A 15091-nucleotide genomic window follows, 5' to 3' on the forward strand; every position below is an offset into this window, starting at 1 on the left:
ATACTTCCTCAGAGAGGCCTTTCCTGACCACCCTATGAAAAGTATCCTTACTTTGTCCCCTTATCAGGCTTTGTTTTCTTAGCCTTTATCACTGCCAAATACAGTATTTAAAAAAACTTTTTTCTATTAGAACATAAGTCAGATTCATCTTATTGAAGACTATTACAGTTCAGCACCTTTTCCATCCCTTTTGCCTCTTTTTCTGTACTATTACTCCCTTTTTTATTTAGACTTTTATACATTCAGAATATTAATTCTTCCTCAAATAGATGTATTGCAAGTGGATTTGCCTAATTTTGATTCACTTTTAACTTGTTTCTTTTCCCCTCGAGGTCTGTCTCACTTAGTAGCAGCATCATTTACAGAAGATAGATTTGGCGTAGTCCAGACCACACTACCAGCTATTCTTAATACTTTGTTGACGCTGCAAGAGGTAGGCAATATGTGGGCCGGGTGGAAGTAGAGGTCCTGTCTTCTCCCCCTGCCTAGCTTTTTCAGTTTGTTTCTTATATTTCACATTGAGTAACGAAAAACATGTTGGAAGTCAAAATAATGGTACTTCTCACCCTCAGGTACTTACAGTCTAAGACAGACTAGGATGACAGATTTTTAATTCATTTATAAGTGTTAATTTTATTGTAACAGAGAAGGTATATTAAACCTGTAGGACATACCTATGGTATTAATCAGATTATTTAGGGTATTGGAATTCTGTTCAGTACTATAGGTTTGCATCCTTACATAATTTGTAGCTTCTGAAAGTGACCTGTAGTTAAGTTACTTGTGTAAATAAGAAGTTACGTATCGACTGGAGGCTTAAGAGGATAGAGCTGGGACCAATGGATTCTTGCTACGAGGCTGGGTGCATAGTTTTAAACTGACAGGTCTTTTTAGTCCCAGGCTTAAAGGAAGAAAAATAAAATATATGCTTCTTGTTTTTCATTAGGCTGCCTTTCCTGACTTCGTGTTGGGTGATATGTTTTCACTGCCTTTATTGTTAGTTCTGTGTCAGATGAGGTGTATTAATACTGAGGGCTGGGGACATTTGAAGGTAGGGGCTTGGGTGTACGGGTTTTCTGGAGGAAGTATTTCTGAACTAGGTTTGAGGGATAACAACTGGTGCATCTTTGGGTCTTGGGAAGCAGTTTAAGATATGAGAGAAAACAAGCTTCACTCTTCCTTTCGTCAAATCTCAGTTCATTTTACCTCTTAGAATGTTTTACACGTCAGAACCAGTGATTTTTTTCCTTCACTTTGTCCTTTTTGTGCCTACTTTCTCATGTATGTTATTTGAGACATTTATATACCCATGGATAGCTTTAGTATTTGCGTTCACTTCCCAACTACCTTACTGTAAAGAAAGAATTTTCTACTATTTCCACAACTTCTACTATTTGGCTTATCTAACTGCACATTAGGGTAACCATGATTATGGGTATATCTTTGGTACTCGTAGCATAGCCTTTTTTTTTAATCACTCTGGTTGTGTAGTTTAAAATAAAACAACAGTACGATGTTCCCTAGTCTACAGAGTGATTTCATTTCATTATTTTTCTCAACTTCAAGTCTATCTTGTGAAGTAAAGTGGAGATGTTTCGGCCCTGTCTTAAGCATGAAAGGGGCTTGGTAGTGCAGTGGCTTACCTCAGATCTCACACACATCTTAGTGGCAGAGCTGGGACGTGAATGTGATCTCACTGCAGGGCATTAGCAGTGGAATAGACCTCAGGGAAAGCTGCATATCCAGTCTCCAAACTTGTCTACCATCTTTTGCTGGGCTTTTATTTTTACATAGGGTTTTCTTCAGAGAGAATGGCTCTACTTTTAGAACTGTAACTTTCAAACTTTTTGGACTATGATATGTAGTACATTAGATTCAGAATATAGAGGGATGTGTGTGTATATGTGTGTGTGTGTGTAACAAATAAAAGATTCTTAGAACAGTGCTTACCTTTATTTTGTGCTTCATTCTGATGTTTTCCACTCATTCCACTCTAATGTTTTCCATTTCATTTTTTAAAAAATGCTGGTTGAAACAGTTGATTTCGCAAGGATCACATTGCCCTAGAGGTATTCTGCACCGAAATTACTTTCTTCTCAACTCCTCACCATCAAAACTCTTAATTCTTCATAGTTGATTATGGCTAGGTATGATAAGGAAAGCAAATTTGTTTATTTGGTTGTAGTCATTCTTACCTTTGATTAGGAAGGTATGAATTACAGATTTATTGAAGGCTCAAGCTCTTTTACTTTTAAACAGGAGCTGAATGGAAAATACTTTTGAGGGGCAGAGGAGAAAGAGGCAAAGGTATATTTTTGAGAGTTTGGGAAGCGTTAAATGGAGCAGAAACCGCTCCTTGTGTGAGGCTTGTGGCATCTGTTCTCCCCAAGACAACATCACAGTTGCGCTTTTGGTCATGCTCTACAGTCATCAGATTTTGCAAACTACCTTGCAGTCTTTCTACCCCGTATCCCATGGTTGAGTGTCGTGAGTGAGTCAGTGTCCACATTTATCCTACACTTTGACTTTCTCACCTTTTTTTTTTTTAACTTTTTACTTTGTCCTGGGGAATAACCGATGAACAATGTTGTGCTAGTTTCAGGTGAACTGTGAAGAGACTCAGCCATACATGTACATGTAGCCTAAGCTCCCCTCCCATCCAGGCTGCTCCAAATCATTGAGCAGAGTTCCATGTGCTATACAGTAGGTCCTTGTTGCTTCTCCATTTTAACTATAGCAGTGTGTACATGTCCACCCCAAACTCCCTAATTCTCCCTTCACCTTCCCCTTCTCTTTGGGCAACCATTAACTCATTTTCAGAGTCCCTTGAGTCTCTTTTGTAAGTAAGTTCATTTGTATCATTTCATTTTAGATTCCACATATAAGGGCTGTCATGTAATATTTCTTCTTTTTCTGACTTACTTCACTCAATAAGTAAGTCTCTAGGTCCATCCATATTGCTGTAAATGGCATTATTTCATTCTTTTTAATGGCTCAGTAATGTTCCGTTTATGTATGTACAACATCTCCTTTATCCATTCCTCTGTCGATGAATATTTAGGTTGCTTCCATGTCTTGACTGTTGTAAAGAGTGCTGCAGTGAACAGTGGGGTGCATGTATCTTTTCAGATCATGTTATTCTCCGGATATGTGCCCAGGAGTGGGATCGCAAGGTCATATGGTAGCTCTGGTTTTAGTTCTTCAAGGAATCTCCATATAGTTCTCCAGAGTGGCTATACCAATTTACATTCCCACCTACAGTGTAGGAGGGTTCCCGTTTCTCCACACCCTTTTTCCAGCATTTAATGTTTGTGGATTTTTTGATGATAGCCACTGTGACTAGTGTGAGATGGTATCTCATTGTAGCTTTGATTTGCATTTCTCTAGTAATTAGCTGGGTTGAACATCTTTTCAAGTACCTCTTGGCCATCTGTATGTCTTCTTTGAAAAAATGTCTATTTCGATCTTCTGCCCATTTTTTTGAGTGGGTTGTTTGTTTTGATGCTGTTAAGCATCATGAGCTGTTTGTAGATTTTGGAGACTAATCCCTTATTGGTCACATCGTTTGCAAATGTTTCCTCCCAATCTGTGGATTGTCTTTCATTTTGTTTATTGTTTCCTTTGCTGTGCAACAGCTTTTGAGTTTAAGTACGTCCCATTTATTTATTTTTGTTTATATTTCCATTATTCTGGGAGACAGATTGAAAAAGTATTGCTGCGATTTATGTCAGAGTGTTCTGTCACCAGTCTTTTACACAGTTATCAGTCTCAGCCTTTGACTGTCATCCAAGCTTCATCGGCCTGTGTATTGTCCACCTCCAAAGCTTAAAACTCCAGGATTCTAGCTTCTAAGCCAGAGTCCTTGAATGTTTTTGTGCCAGAGATCCCTTTAGCAGTCTGATGAGGCCCATGGACTTTTTCCCAGAATAATGGGAAAAATAAATACATAAAATATAAAGTCTTTCAGATTAGAAAGGAAATCAGTTATATTAGAATATAATTTTGAAAGTATTAAGTTTGTGATACATTAATACATTAAATAACAAGGTCTATCAGTGGGTCTATGGAGAAGGAAATGGCAACCCACTCCAGTATTCTTGCCTGGAGAATTCTGTGGACAGAGGAGCCTGTCAGGCCATAGTCCATGGGGTCACAAAGGGTTGGACACGACCAAGTGACTGAGCATCAATGGGTCTAACTCATCGTTTTGAAGTAACGATAAGATGAATGGTATTTAACGATAATTACACTAGTGTGATGAAAATATTGATGATTTCTGTTGGTGGCAAAGTTGGAGGAACTACTAATGCTATTGTGATTTACTGTTTCATAATTGAAAGAATTGCTAAATTTTAATTAGAGCTTAATAAAGATAAACATGTCATTTTTAGCCCAGAGTTCATGGTCCCTGAATTCTATCCATAGATCTGTGGGCCATGTAAGAGCCCCTGTCTCCCCCATGCACAGCCTTTTATGCCTTTGCTTCCTCTGTACACTCTCTTTGTCCTTGCTGGTATTTTCACTTCCTTTGTTTCTCAGCTCCCCCCAGCTACACATACGTCTTTCCCTATCCAGGTTACACCTCACAGTCTGTCACTTCAGCCATTTGTTGCCAGTTCCTTCACCTCCTAGGTGCCAGGTCCTTCAGTTGCACCCATGTGGCAGAACTCTAAGGGGTCAGTCCCATACTGACCGCCTGCCCTTTCTCTTGCCCATCCCTCCTACTTCAGCCTCACTTCAGGCCCTTGGCATTCCTGACCTGAATTATTACTATGGCCTTTTGCTCCCGGGACTTAACAGGGACCCTTCATTCTGACTTCAGCCACTCTCCAGTTCTTCCCATAAGCCCTCTAGTCTCATAACCACCGTGGACTATTCTATTCCTCCACCCCTGCCCCAAATATATTTTATTTTCTTAACCTAACTCTATACTTGATGCCTTTTCTCTCCTTCTTTGCCTAGAACACATTTTTTCTCATTTTCTCTGTCTCCGCCTGTAACCCCCATTTTATCATTTTATTACACTGCATGTTCATTGTTCACTTTTATTGTCTTTAGTCAGAGTACGAGGCTTCCCTGGTGGCTCAACTGGTAAAGAATCTGCCTGCAATGCAGGAGACCCGGGTTTGATTCCTGGGTCAGGAGGATTACCCTGGAGAAGGAAAGGCAACCCACTTCAATATTTTTGCCTGAAGAATTCCATGGATAGAGGAGGCTAATGGGTTACGGTCCATGGGGTTGCAACGAGTCAGACACGAGTAGAGTCAGGGGCCTTGTCTTATTTCTGTATTCCTAGCATCTGACCTGGTACGTGGCAAATAACAGGTACTTACTTATTAAATGCTTGTTGGATGACTGCTGGATAGCTTCATGGTTGGTTTGATGGGTGAAGGCTTCTGTTCTGGGGCCTGAATTAAATGACAGTTCTGATGTGAGTTAATTATAATAGTCACAAGCCCCTTCGTTTTGTAAGACAGGGATGTCATGTGACTCATATGAGTCCTGTTGTATGTTTTTGGCTTTGATGTAGAAGGGATTCTTGCTCTTAATAACAAAAATAAGTTCTAAATAGCTCTGTAATTTAAGGCAAGTTATAAAATACAGGCTTCTGGATTTACTAAGGAACAGTTGTGTGCAGGGCTTCCCAGTTGACTCAGTGATAACGGATCTGCCTGCAATGCAGGAGACTCAGGTTTGATCCCTGGGTCGGGAAGATCCCCTGGAGTAGGAGATGGTAACCCGCTCCAGTATTCTTGCTTGGAAAATTCCATGGACAGAGGAGCCTGGTGGGCTATAGTCTATGGGGTTGCAAAGAGTTGGACACAATTGAGCACACACACATACACAAGGAACAATTACATGGAACTATTTTGTTCTTCTGCTTTACTTTTCACTGTCAATCACTTCAGCCATTTTACTGAGTCATTAAAGACAAAATATGAAAGAAAAGGGGGAGCCTTCCATTCTTCAAACCATTCAGAGGGCAAGAAGTGGAGGGATGGATATCCTCGGACAGTTGTTCCTAATAATAGTGGGCCAAGCCATCCTGGGAGATCCAAATATTACAGTGGGTTCATGAATCCATACATGCACTGCTGTCATCTGAATAATTAATGTTTGTCTGACATAGTTACAGCTATTTTTTAGAGGTTTCTATATACTGTTTTGGTTAATTGAAATACATATTTATTTAAAAGCATTATTGAGTTCATGGAATTATTTCCCACATTAGTGGATGGAGAACAGTTACTGTCCCATGGAATTCCACTACATAGCTATCTATCTGTCTAAGTGTGTGTGTGTATATATATATAGTCTTTAAAAAGGGTCCTTAAATATAAAAAGTTGGGGACCAAAATGGTAGAGTGGTTTTTTAAATTAAAAAAAGTTTTTTTAATTGTGTTAAAATGCACATATAAAATTTAAAATACACTTAACATTTTAGCTATCTTTTTGTGTATAGTTCTGTATCATTAAGTACAGTCACATTGTTTAACCATCAACCACTTTTTCATCTTTGAAAGTATGTTTTAAACTTTTCAGAAAGACTTCTAGTCCTTGAAGAGTCACTGTCACCTTGATGTAGGATATCAGTTCTATCATATTTTTTGCCTTATCACCTGAAGGTCAAATTTTGATATACTTGGAAATTTGAAGATTACCTTTATACTATTCATATATTCAGTAAATATTAATTGTCAAACAGTTCAGCGTGTGCTGAGATACAGAATAAGAAAAGACAAACATGGTTCTTGCCCTCCAGGAGCTTGAAAAGTTAAAGTGGTAGTTGCTCAGATGTGTCCGATTCTATAGCCTCAAAGAGAAAGTCATACAAATAAGTAACAGAAAGTAAAACAGGAAGTCATACAAGTAAGTGTAAGTGCCACAGTGTACAAAAATGCAGAGTGATTAAAGCATATGAAACAGGCAAGTCTAACTAGTCTTGTGAATAGGATTAAAAGGAAGGGTGTGAAGTCATGAAAGGCTTCCCTTAGGAAGTGACACAGAAGTTAGAAGGAAGAACGAAGAGGAAGAAAGGAATGTTCTTGAGGACCAGAACTCTTGAGTTTGAAGACCCAGATCCAGAGACCCTTGACCAGTATTCTTCCACAAGTCACACTGTTTGTTTTTGTTTCTCTAGAATTGTATTTTTTATTTCTGTATTTATTTTTATATATTATATTTATATATATTTTCAGTTTTTATGCTTTTCTAGAATCCAAAAGAAATGTTCTTTCTTTAATTTTTGTAAAAATCCCATAAAGTTAGAATAAAGCTTATTTTGCATGATTGAATCTCTCTCAAAAAGACTATATCTGTTGGTATGACTTATTCAAGATCATGCTCAATAAATGGTCAGGTGAATTTGTAAACCAGGCTTTCACACCCGAAGTTCTTTCCTTTCTACCATATCAGATCACCTCTGCGAGGGCTTGGCAGGCCATGTATTTCTTAACCTCCTTTCTTAATATCGACTGTAGCAGGTTAGAAGAGCCAAAGTGTGAGATCTAGAGGCCGAGCTACCTGTGTTTAAATCCTAGTTTGTCCTAAAGCGCTCAGGGTGCCTAGCCTGTGTTATTGTTGTGGTTATTGTAGTTGCTAAGTTGTGTCCGACCTTTCGCGACCACATGGACTGAAGCCCTCCAGGCTTCTCTGTCCGTAGGATTTCCTAGGCAAAAATACTGGAGTGGGTTGCAATTTCCTTCTCCAGGGGATCTTTCCGACCCAGGGATCGAACCCATGTCTTCTGCATTGCAGGCGGATTCTTTACCACTGTGCCACCTGGGAAACCCTAGCTTATGTTAAGCGCTCAGCAAATGTTAGCTCTTATTACTTTGTTGTCAGCATTACCATGCTGTATGACAGAATTCTTGTACAGGAGAAAAGATATTTTAAAGATTAAAAAGAAAGTACTGCTGTCAATACCGTGAGCAAGTAGTCTGGGTAACAGTGTCAGACAGATGCCCAAGGCCCCACTGTTCTCTGAGATTAGTATCTTCATTTATAAAATGAAAATAGTATCTTGCAGGAATATTATGAGGGTTAGAAATAATATCTGTGAAGAGTTTAAAATGGTTCTGGGCAAGTATAATATATACAATAAATAGCAGATACTATTATTGTAAATACTTAATTAAATGAAATGAAACAAGTGGTTATCAGACATGACTTCATTAGCAAATTATTTTATTATTTAAATGAGATGATATACATATATATCACAATTAACTGAGTTCCTGATACAAAATAACTGCAATCAATAAATTTAGCTCTCATTATCATCATCTGACATTGTTCTTATTCTGTAGCAGTGGTCCTCACCCAGGGGTGATTTTGTTCCCCAGGAGGTGTTCGGGAGTGTCTGCAGACAGTTTGACTGTCACAGTGGGGGATGCCAAGGCATATGTTGTGCAGAGGCCGGGGCGCTGCTCAACAGCCTGCACTGCACAGGTCAGGCCCCACGGGAAAGAACCGCCCAGTCCAGAATGTCAGTAGTGCTCAGTTTGAGAAACTTGGATCCATAATCATGACTTTCAGTGACAAAGTCCACTCTTATCCTTAACATTTGATTGGGATTCTGGCTTTAGTGGAGCAGAACTCTTTTTAACTAGGTTATAAGTAGAATCCTTGAGACCAGGGACTTTCTTTTTTTTTAAATTAATTAATTTATTTTACTTTATAATATTGTATTGGTTTTGCCATACATTGACTTGAATCCTCCATGGGTGTACCATGTATTCCCCATCCTGACCCTCCCTCCCACCTCCCTTCCCATTCCATCCCTCAGGGTCATCCCAGTGCACCAGTCCTGAGCACCCGGTCTCATGTATTGAACCTGGACTGGCAATTCATTTCACATATAATTTACATGTTTCAATGCCATTCTCCCATATCATCCCGCCCTCTCCCTCTCCCACAGAGTCCAAAAGACTGTTCAATACATCTGTGTCTCTTTTGCTGTCTTGCATACAGGGTTATTGTTACCATCTTTCTAAATTCCATATATATGTGTTAGTATACTGTATTGGTGTTTTTCTTTCTGGCTTATTTCACTCTGTATAATAGGCTCCAGAAAGAGACACATGTATCCCAATGTTCATTGCAGCACTGTTTATAATAGCCAAGACGTGAAAGCAACCTAGATGTCCACCAGCAGATGAATGGATAAGAAAGCTGTGGTACATATACACCATGGAATATTATTCAGCCATTAAAAAGAATACATTTGAATCATTTCTAATGAGGTGGATGAGACCAGGGAGACTTTCAAGGCTCTGCATTTTTCATGTTCCTTTACCTGTTGGGTATTTCTTTGCCTTTTCATCTTGTTTAGATTGCTGTGTCTGGAGTGGGCTTTCTGTATTCTGGAGGTCTGTGGTTCCTTTTCATTGTGGAGGATTTACCCAGTGGGTGGGGTTAGACGATTGGCTTGTCAAGGTTTCCTGGTTAGGGAAGCTTGCGTCAGTGTTCTGGTGCGTGGAACTTGATTTCTTCTCTTTGGAGAGCAATGGAGTGCCCAGTGATGAGTTTTGAGATGGGTCTATGTGTTAGGTGTGACCTCGGGCAGCCTGTATGTTGACGTTCAGGGCTATGTTCCTGCATTGCTGGAGAATTTGCGTGGTATGTCTTGCTCTAAAACTTATTGGCTCTTGGGTGGTGGTTGGTTTCAGTGTAGGTATGGAGGCTTTTGGACGGTCACTTATTACTTAAGTTCCATGTAGTCAGGAGTTTTCTGGTGTTCTCAGGTTTTGGGCTTAAGTCTCCTGCCTCTGGATTTCAGTTTTATTCTTCCTGTAGTCTCAGGACTTCTCCAACTATACAGCACTGATAATAAAACTTCTAGGTTAATGCGAAAAATTCTCCCCCGTTAGGGACACCCAGAGAGGTTCACAGAGTTACATGAAGAAGAGGAGAGGGAGGAGGGAGATAGAGATGAGCAGGAGGAGAAAAAGGGGGACTCAAGAGGAGAGAGACAGATCTACGCAGCTGTCTGTTCCCAGAGTGTTCTCCGTAGCCCAGTCACCTACAAAGATTCACAGAATTGGATTGGGAAGAGAAGGGGAAAGGAGGAAATAGAGGTGTTCTGAGGTAGAAAACAGAGAGTCAAGATTGGGAGAGAATAATCTTTGGTTTAAAAATAGGGCTTCTCTTCTCTTCTTTTTTTTTTTTTGTAAGGTTATAGTGTATTGAAAATGAAAATTAAGGAGTAGTAGAGGAGTACTAGAGGACTATAAAAGAAATAAGAGAAAAAGAAAAATAGAAAATAGAAGAGAAAAAGGAAAGAAAAAAAAAGAAGAAAATAGAAAGAAAAAAAAAAAGAAAGAGAAAAAAAATTTTTTTTCCCTAATTAAAAAAATCATAAAAATCTATGAAAATGAAAGTTAAGGAGTAATGGGGGAGTAATAGGAAATTTTAAAGGAAAATAAAAGAGAGAAAAGAAAAAAGAAAAAAAAAAAGTAAAAATATATCTAGGAGTTTCTCTGGAGCTGTTGCGGTCAGTGTGGGTTCGGCTCAGTTTCAGATAGCTCCTCGTTCCAGCTTACACTTCTCGATATCTACAGGCCCCTTCCGGTGTAGTCGGTGTTTTCTACAGGGATTTTAATCTGTTGCACCGGTACCTTCTGAAGCGGTTCCCTTTGTTTATTTGGCTTCTGTTTGCCTGTCTCTTCAGAGCCTCATTTCCGCCCTGACACAGGTGGGCGGAGGTGGACTCTTATTCAGGTAGCTAGTTCCGTCGCTCTGCGGGGAGGGGCTGGCGCCGCAGGGACGGGCTGGCGCTTCCGGGAGGGGCTGACGCTGTTTTCTCCGTCTGCGCTGCTCAGGCTCCCGGCTGTTCTATATGGAGCGCGCCCCGCGCTGCGCTAGGTTCCAGCCCTCGGGTGTTCCACAAAAGCGCGGAACGTAAAGCTGCGCCTGCTCTCTGTGCCTTCCCCGTCAGAGCGGTCCAGGCAGCCAGGGGCTTGGTGGGCGCACTCTCCCCAGGTGTGGCGCGCCCACTCCCTTCCGCGGACCCAGTCTCAGTTTCCGCTGGCGCCAGTCGGGTGCGCGCGCCTTCCGCCCTCCGCGTCCCCAGCCCCAGTCCCCACCCGCGCCGGTCGGGTGCCTGCGCCCTGTGTCTCGCGGCGACTTTCCCCTCCCCCCTGCCTCCTGCCTCCGGCGTGGCTGGGCCGGTCCGCAGCCTGCGACCTCTTCTCTGGACTTTCTCTGTCCCTTTGTTCTGTGAACGGCCGGCAGTGAGTTCGGGCCCGTTAATTTACTCTCTCCCTTTTGGTCTCCCATAGTTCAAGTTGGCAACTCACAGAAGCTCCCTCCGATTGTCCTCAGGGCACTCAGGCCCGGACCCTACCCCAAGCAATGCCGCCTAAGATTCCCTTCCCGGGACGGATCTCCGTCCTTAGCTCTTTTGTCTCACTTTTTATCTTTTATATTTTGTCCTACCTCCTTTCGAAGACAATGGGCTGCTTTTCTGGGCGCCTGATGACCTCAGCTAGCGATCAGAAGTTGTTTTGCGAAGTTTGCTCTGCGTTCAGTTATTCTTTTGATGAATTTGTAGGAGAGAAAGTGGTCTCCCCGTCCTACTCCTCCGCCATCTTGGCTCCTCCTCCCTTTCAAAGCTCTGCATGGCAGACTTTTGTTAATGATGTTGATAGATAAATAATCAGAAAAGAGCAACTAGACTTTTCTGTTTATGTGGCCTTTGTGCATATACTACTGCGTATAAATGTAAATGGGCAAAAAGTGCGGGTTTCCATAGTACACCCCTCTTTAGGCTTCTGTTAGGGCCGAAGTGAGGCCTTCATAGAATTTATTTTTCCCAGAGTATATTGTTCAGTGGTGTGTCATACTCACCAGTTACTCTTAGTTCATTGTTTGGGATAATTTTTAACTAGATGTTTGATATTCCAGTTGTGTGATCTGAGTCTTAAGGGCAGGAACCAATGCATAAAATGAGTGCTCAATAGATACTTGTTTAATCTCATAGCTGATTAAGTGGATATTTCAGTTCTGGTAACCATGGGGCATATCATTAAATACTATAAACCAATGTTCTCTAGGTTCAAGTTATTCATATACTACCAGCATAGTTTTTGCCTTAACTGTTGATTGGCATACGCTATTGTCATAATTTTAGTCATATTTATATACCACCTAAATGAGCTATTATTTACTTAGTATTTTAAGTTAAATTTATTTAAAAGGAAATAGTATCACTGTTGTAAAAGGAAAGCTAGTTTGATTTGCTATGAATAGATATAGGTCTACCATTCCTTATCTCAAACCCTCAAATTATTTCAAAATTTAGGTATTTTAAGATTTTTCAAAATGTTACATGGTATACAATCATATGTAACACTGCTATTGCTATCTGAGGTAGAAGCCCCTTAATCAGATACAGTAATGTTTTACTCCAATGAAATATCTAAATTTTCATAGCAAGTGGAATAAAGAATATAAATAACCTATGTCAGCTTAGGTTAGGTTTTATTGTCAGATCAGGGCTTTTTGGATTTCGGTATTGAGGAGAAGACAATGAAAGAAAAAAGACAGTAATTTTAAGCTCTTTTTGCTGAAATCCCTGAACCTGAAGCCTTCTTGTCCTTTTGTTGTGAAAGGAGATTAGAGAGGATTAGAAATGTGTTAAGGACACATCACCTCCATACTGAGACTTTCTTCCCCAATGTAACTTTTCTACATTTGTGTCTGTCAGACCCAATTTAAGTTTTGGCATTTATTTTTTTGAGCTATTCCAATTATTTGTAAGGATTGATATTTTATGACTTTCATTCTTTCTTAGAGTTCTTTTAAAGAACAAAGAGAAAACAAAATTCATTCCTTTACAATTACCCTTTCGACCCTTTTAAAATCTGAGATGTATTATGGAATCCTAGTGATTTTACATTTCCAGTGTCTTGAAACAGTTTGCTATTTGATCATCCTAGGAATTATTTCATCATTACTCATCAGTTATTCCAATTGTGGTAAAAAGACCGGTAAAAAAACAGAATGATGAAATCATATAGTATTGCATCATCTTTCAAGAAAAGGTATATAAATAGTCTGAACAAACATCTTTATAGTTTTTTTTAAGCTTTCAATGAATACAATTGCTAATTCAGATTTAAAAGATTTTTCACTCATGATGGTAAAAAGGAGAAAATTGCCCATATGTTAAATAATTATTTAGATAAATCAGATGATGCATGCAGAGACACAGCACTCTAGAAATTTACATGATTCTTAAATGGATACATGCTGAAGGTATACAAAGGTGTATTCAAAAGTGATTGGAAGGAAATAGTTGATGTTGAAATGAAAAAAAGTCACATGTAATAAAATAATTTTATATGTGATTGATCATTTCAGTTCATTTTTATAAACCTAAGAATGAAAATGTTTTGCACAGTTAGGGTACAAAAAAATGGCTGAACTTTGCAACAAAATTATGAACTGTCAAAAGTTTTTAAAAGTATTGTGTTTTGATGGTGCAGATGCAAGAAAAAGAACCAGAAATAATGATAAGCTTGAGTCTGTTGGAGATACATCTTCAATTTGAAATCACTATTATAGGATGGATATGTTCAAGGTTTGTTCATGATAGCTGATAAGCAGCTAGTTGCATTCAAAACACATTTCATACTTCAGGTGTCTATATCTTTGAAACCTGGAAACTATGTTTATAATCTTATTTATATTGCTTTAAAGTTATTTTACCTTATCCTGTCATTCTTCTGTAAATTTTTTGTAAAAAGACTATAAAAAGGGTCCACTGAATCCAGGTGAAAATGATGATGACTATTTTGCTGGTATACTGAGGGTTAATTTGGTTTATAAGAAATTTGAAAAGGAAGTAGTGTGTTCATTGTGATTCATCATTACTTAATGTTACTTAAGTATGTCACTGAATACTGTCTTCCATACTGCCTAGACTATCTCAAGCATGCCCCAGTCTCGGGCATCCCTCTTACAAGTTTCTGTTGAAAGAATAAATTATTGGACTTGCAGTTATTGTGACAGACTGAACACACACATCAAATCTTGTTCCTTCCCCCTAAACTCTGCTAAACTATAGTGAAAGTACTTTTAAAAAGACATAAATCCATTAATAGGAGAGGAGACAACAGCAACAAAGTTTTCAAAGCTGGAGAGCAGATGGTTGAGATAACTAACTTAGCAGAGTCCAGAGGCAAATGTGAAGGTGGTAGTGGGGTGAGCACCAAGTACCTCTGAGCCCAAGGCCTGAAGGAGCAGATACCAAGACAAGGAGGTTGTATGAGAGTTGTTGAAACCCAGCTAGAGCTGTAGATTCTCTGAGGTGCTTCTCCCTCATTCCAGAAGTTAAGTTTCATCCTTTAGACAGAGTGGAGCACTGGCTTTCTGGACTGGGAGAGTTCATAGTTGTAGGCACTCTACTAAAAGCTTAAGATGTGCTCGATAGCTCTGTTACCTACTCAGCTTCCCTGAGCACTGGGAACCAGGCCTTCCAGAGAGGGTACTGGAAGATTCTTCTTTGGGAATTCTGATCAAACCAAGAAGAAAGACCTAAAGTTACTGAGTTGGGCACTCACTCTTCCCCCCGACACCCGCCTCCCCCTCCCCGAGAAAAGTCCATGCAGATCACCTATTGTGAAGCCTGTTGTCAGTAATCCCCAGTCATGTACTCAAAGCTGTTATCAGTAATTTCTAGTACTCAGAGCTTTTGGTTCAGCTCTTTAGAAGGTCCTGTTCTTAGTCGTGAGCCAAGGATCAGTATGTTTCGAGGGAAGTCTTCAGTACAGATGATAGAGACCAAGTGGAGTACAGAGGGAAAAGAAACTCTAAAACAAAAATAAACCCCAAAATATAACAAAAACCACAAAAATCCTCAGAAATAAAAGAGGGTATTGCATCCTGGAAACAAAAATAGGACGTTGAAATAAAAAGGATCATTTAATTGACATAAAAGAACTCTTGAAATAAAGACATGATGGCAGAAACCATTTTACCTAGAATCTTAGGTACTTTTTGGGTGCTTACATCCATAACTATAAATAATAGACTTATGCTATTGCTTCTTGTCACCTTAGACGTTATACTTGCTGCAGTAGATTAA

At 39.6% G+C, this 15091-nt stretch overlaps 1 protein-coding gene across 2 annotated transcripts in view; it reads left to right on the forward strand.

The window, feature by feature from the left end:
- Window positions 1–15091, forward strand: part of NDC1 (NDC1 transmembrane nucleoporin) — a 58400-nt gene that overhangs the window by 36142 nt on the left and 7167 nt on the right. For both annotated transcript variants that reach the window (XM_043461269.1, XM_043461270.1), the window contains exon 16: window positions 333–433. In XM_043461269.1, coding sequence (XP_043317204.1) covers window positions 333–433 — 101 coding nt within the window. The remainder of the gene's footprint in view (window positions 1–332; window positions 434–15091) is intronic.

The sequence above is a fragment of the Cervus canadensis genome, chromosome 2 (genome assembly GCF_019320065.1).
Source record: "Cervus canadensis isolate Bull #8, Minnesota chromosome 2, ASM1932006v1, whole genome shotgun sequence".
Lineage (NCBI taxonomy): Eukaryota > Metazoa > Chordata > Mammalia > Artiodactyla > Cervidae > Cervus > Cervus canadensis.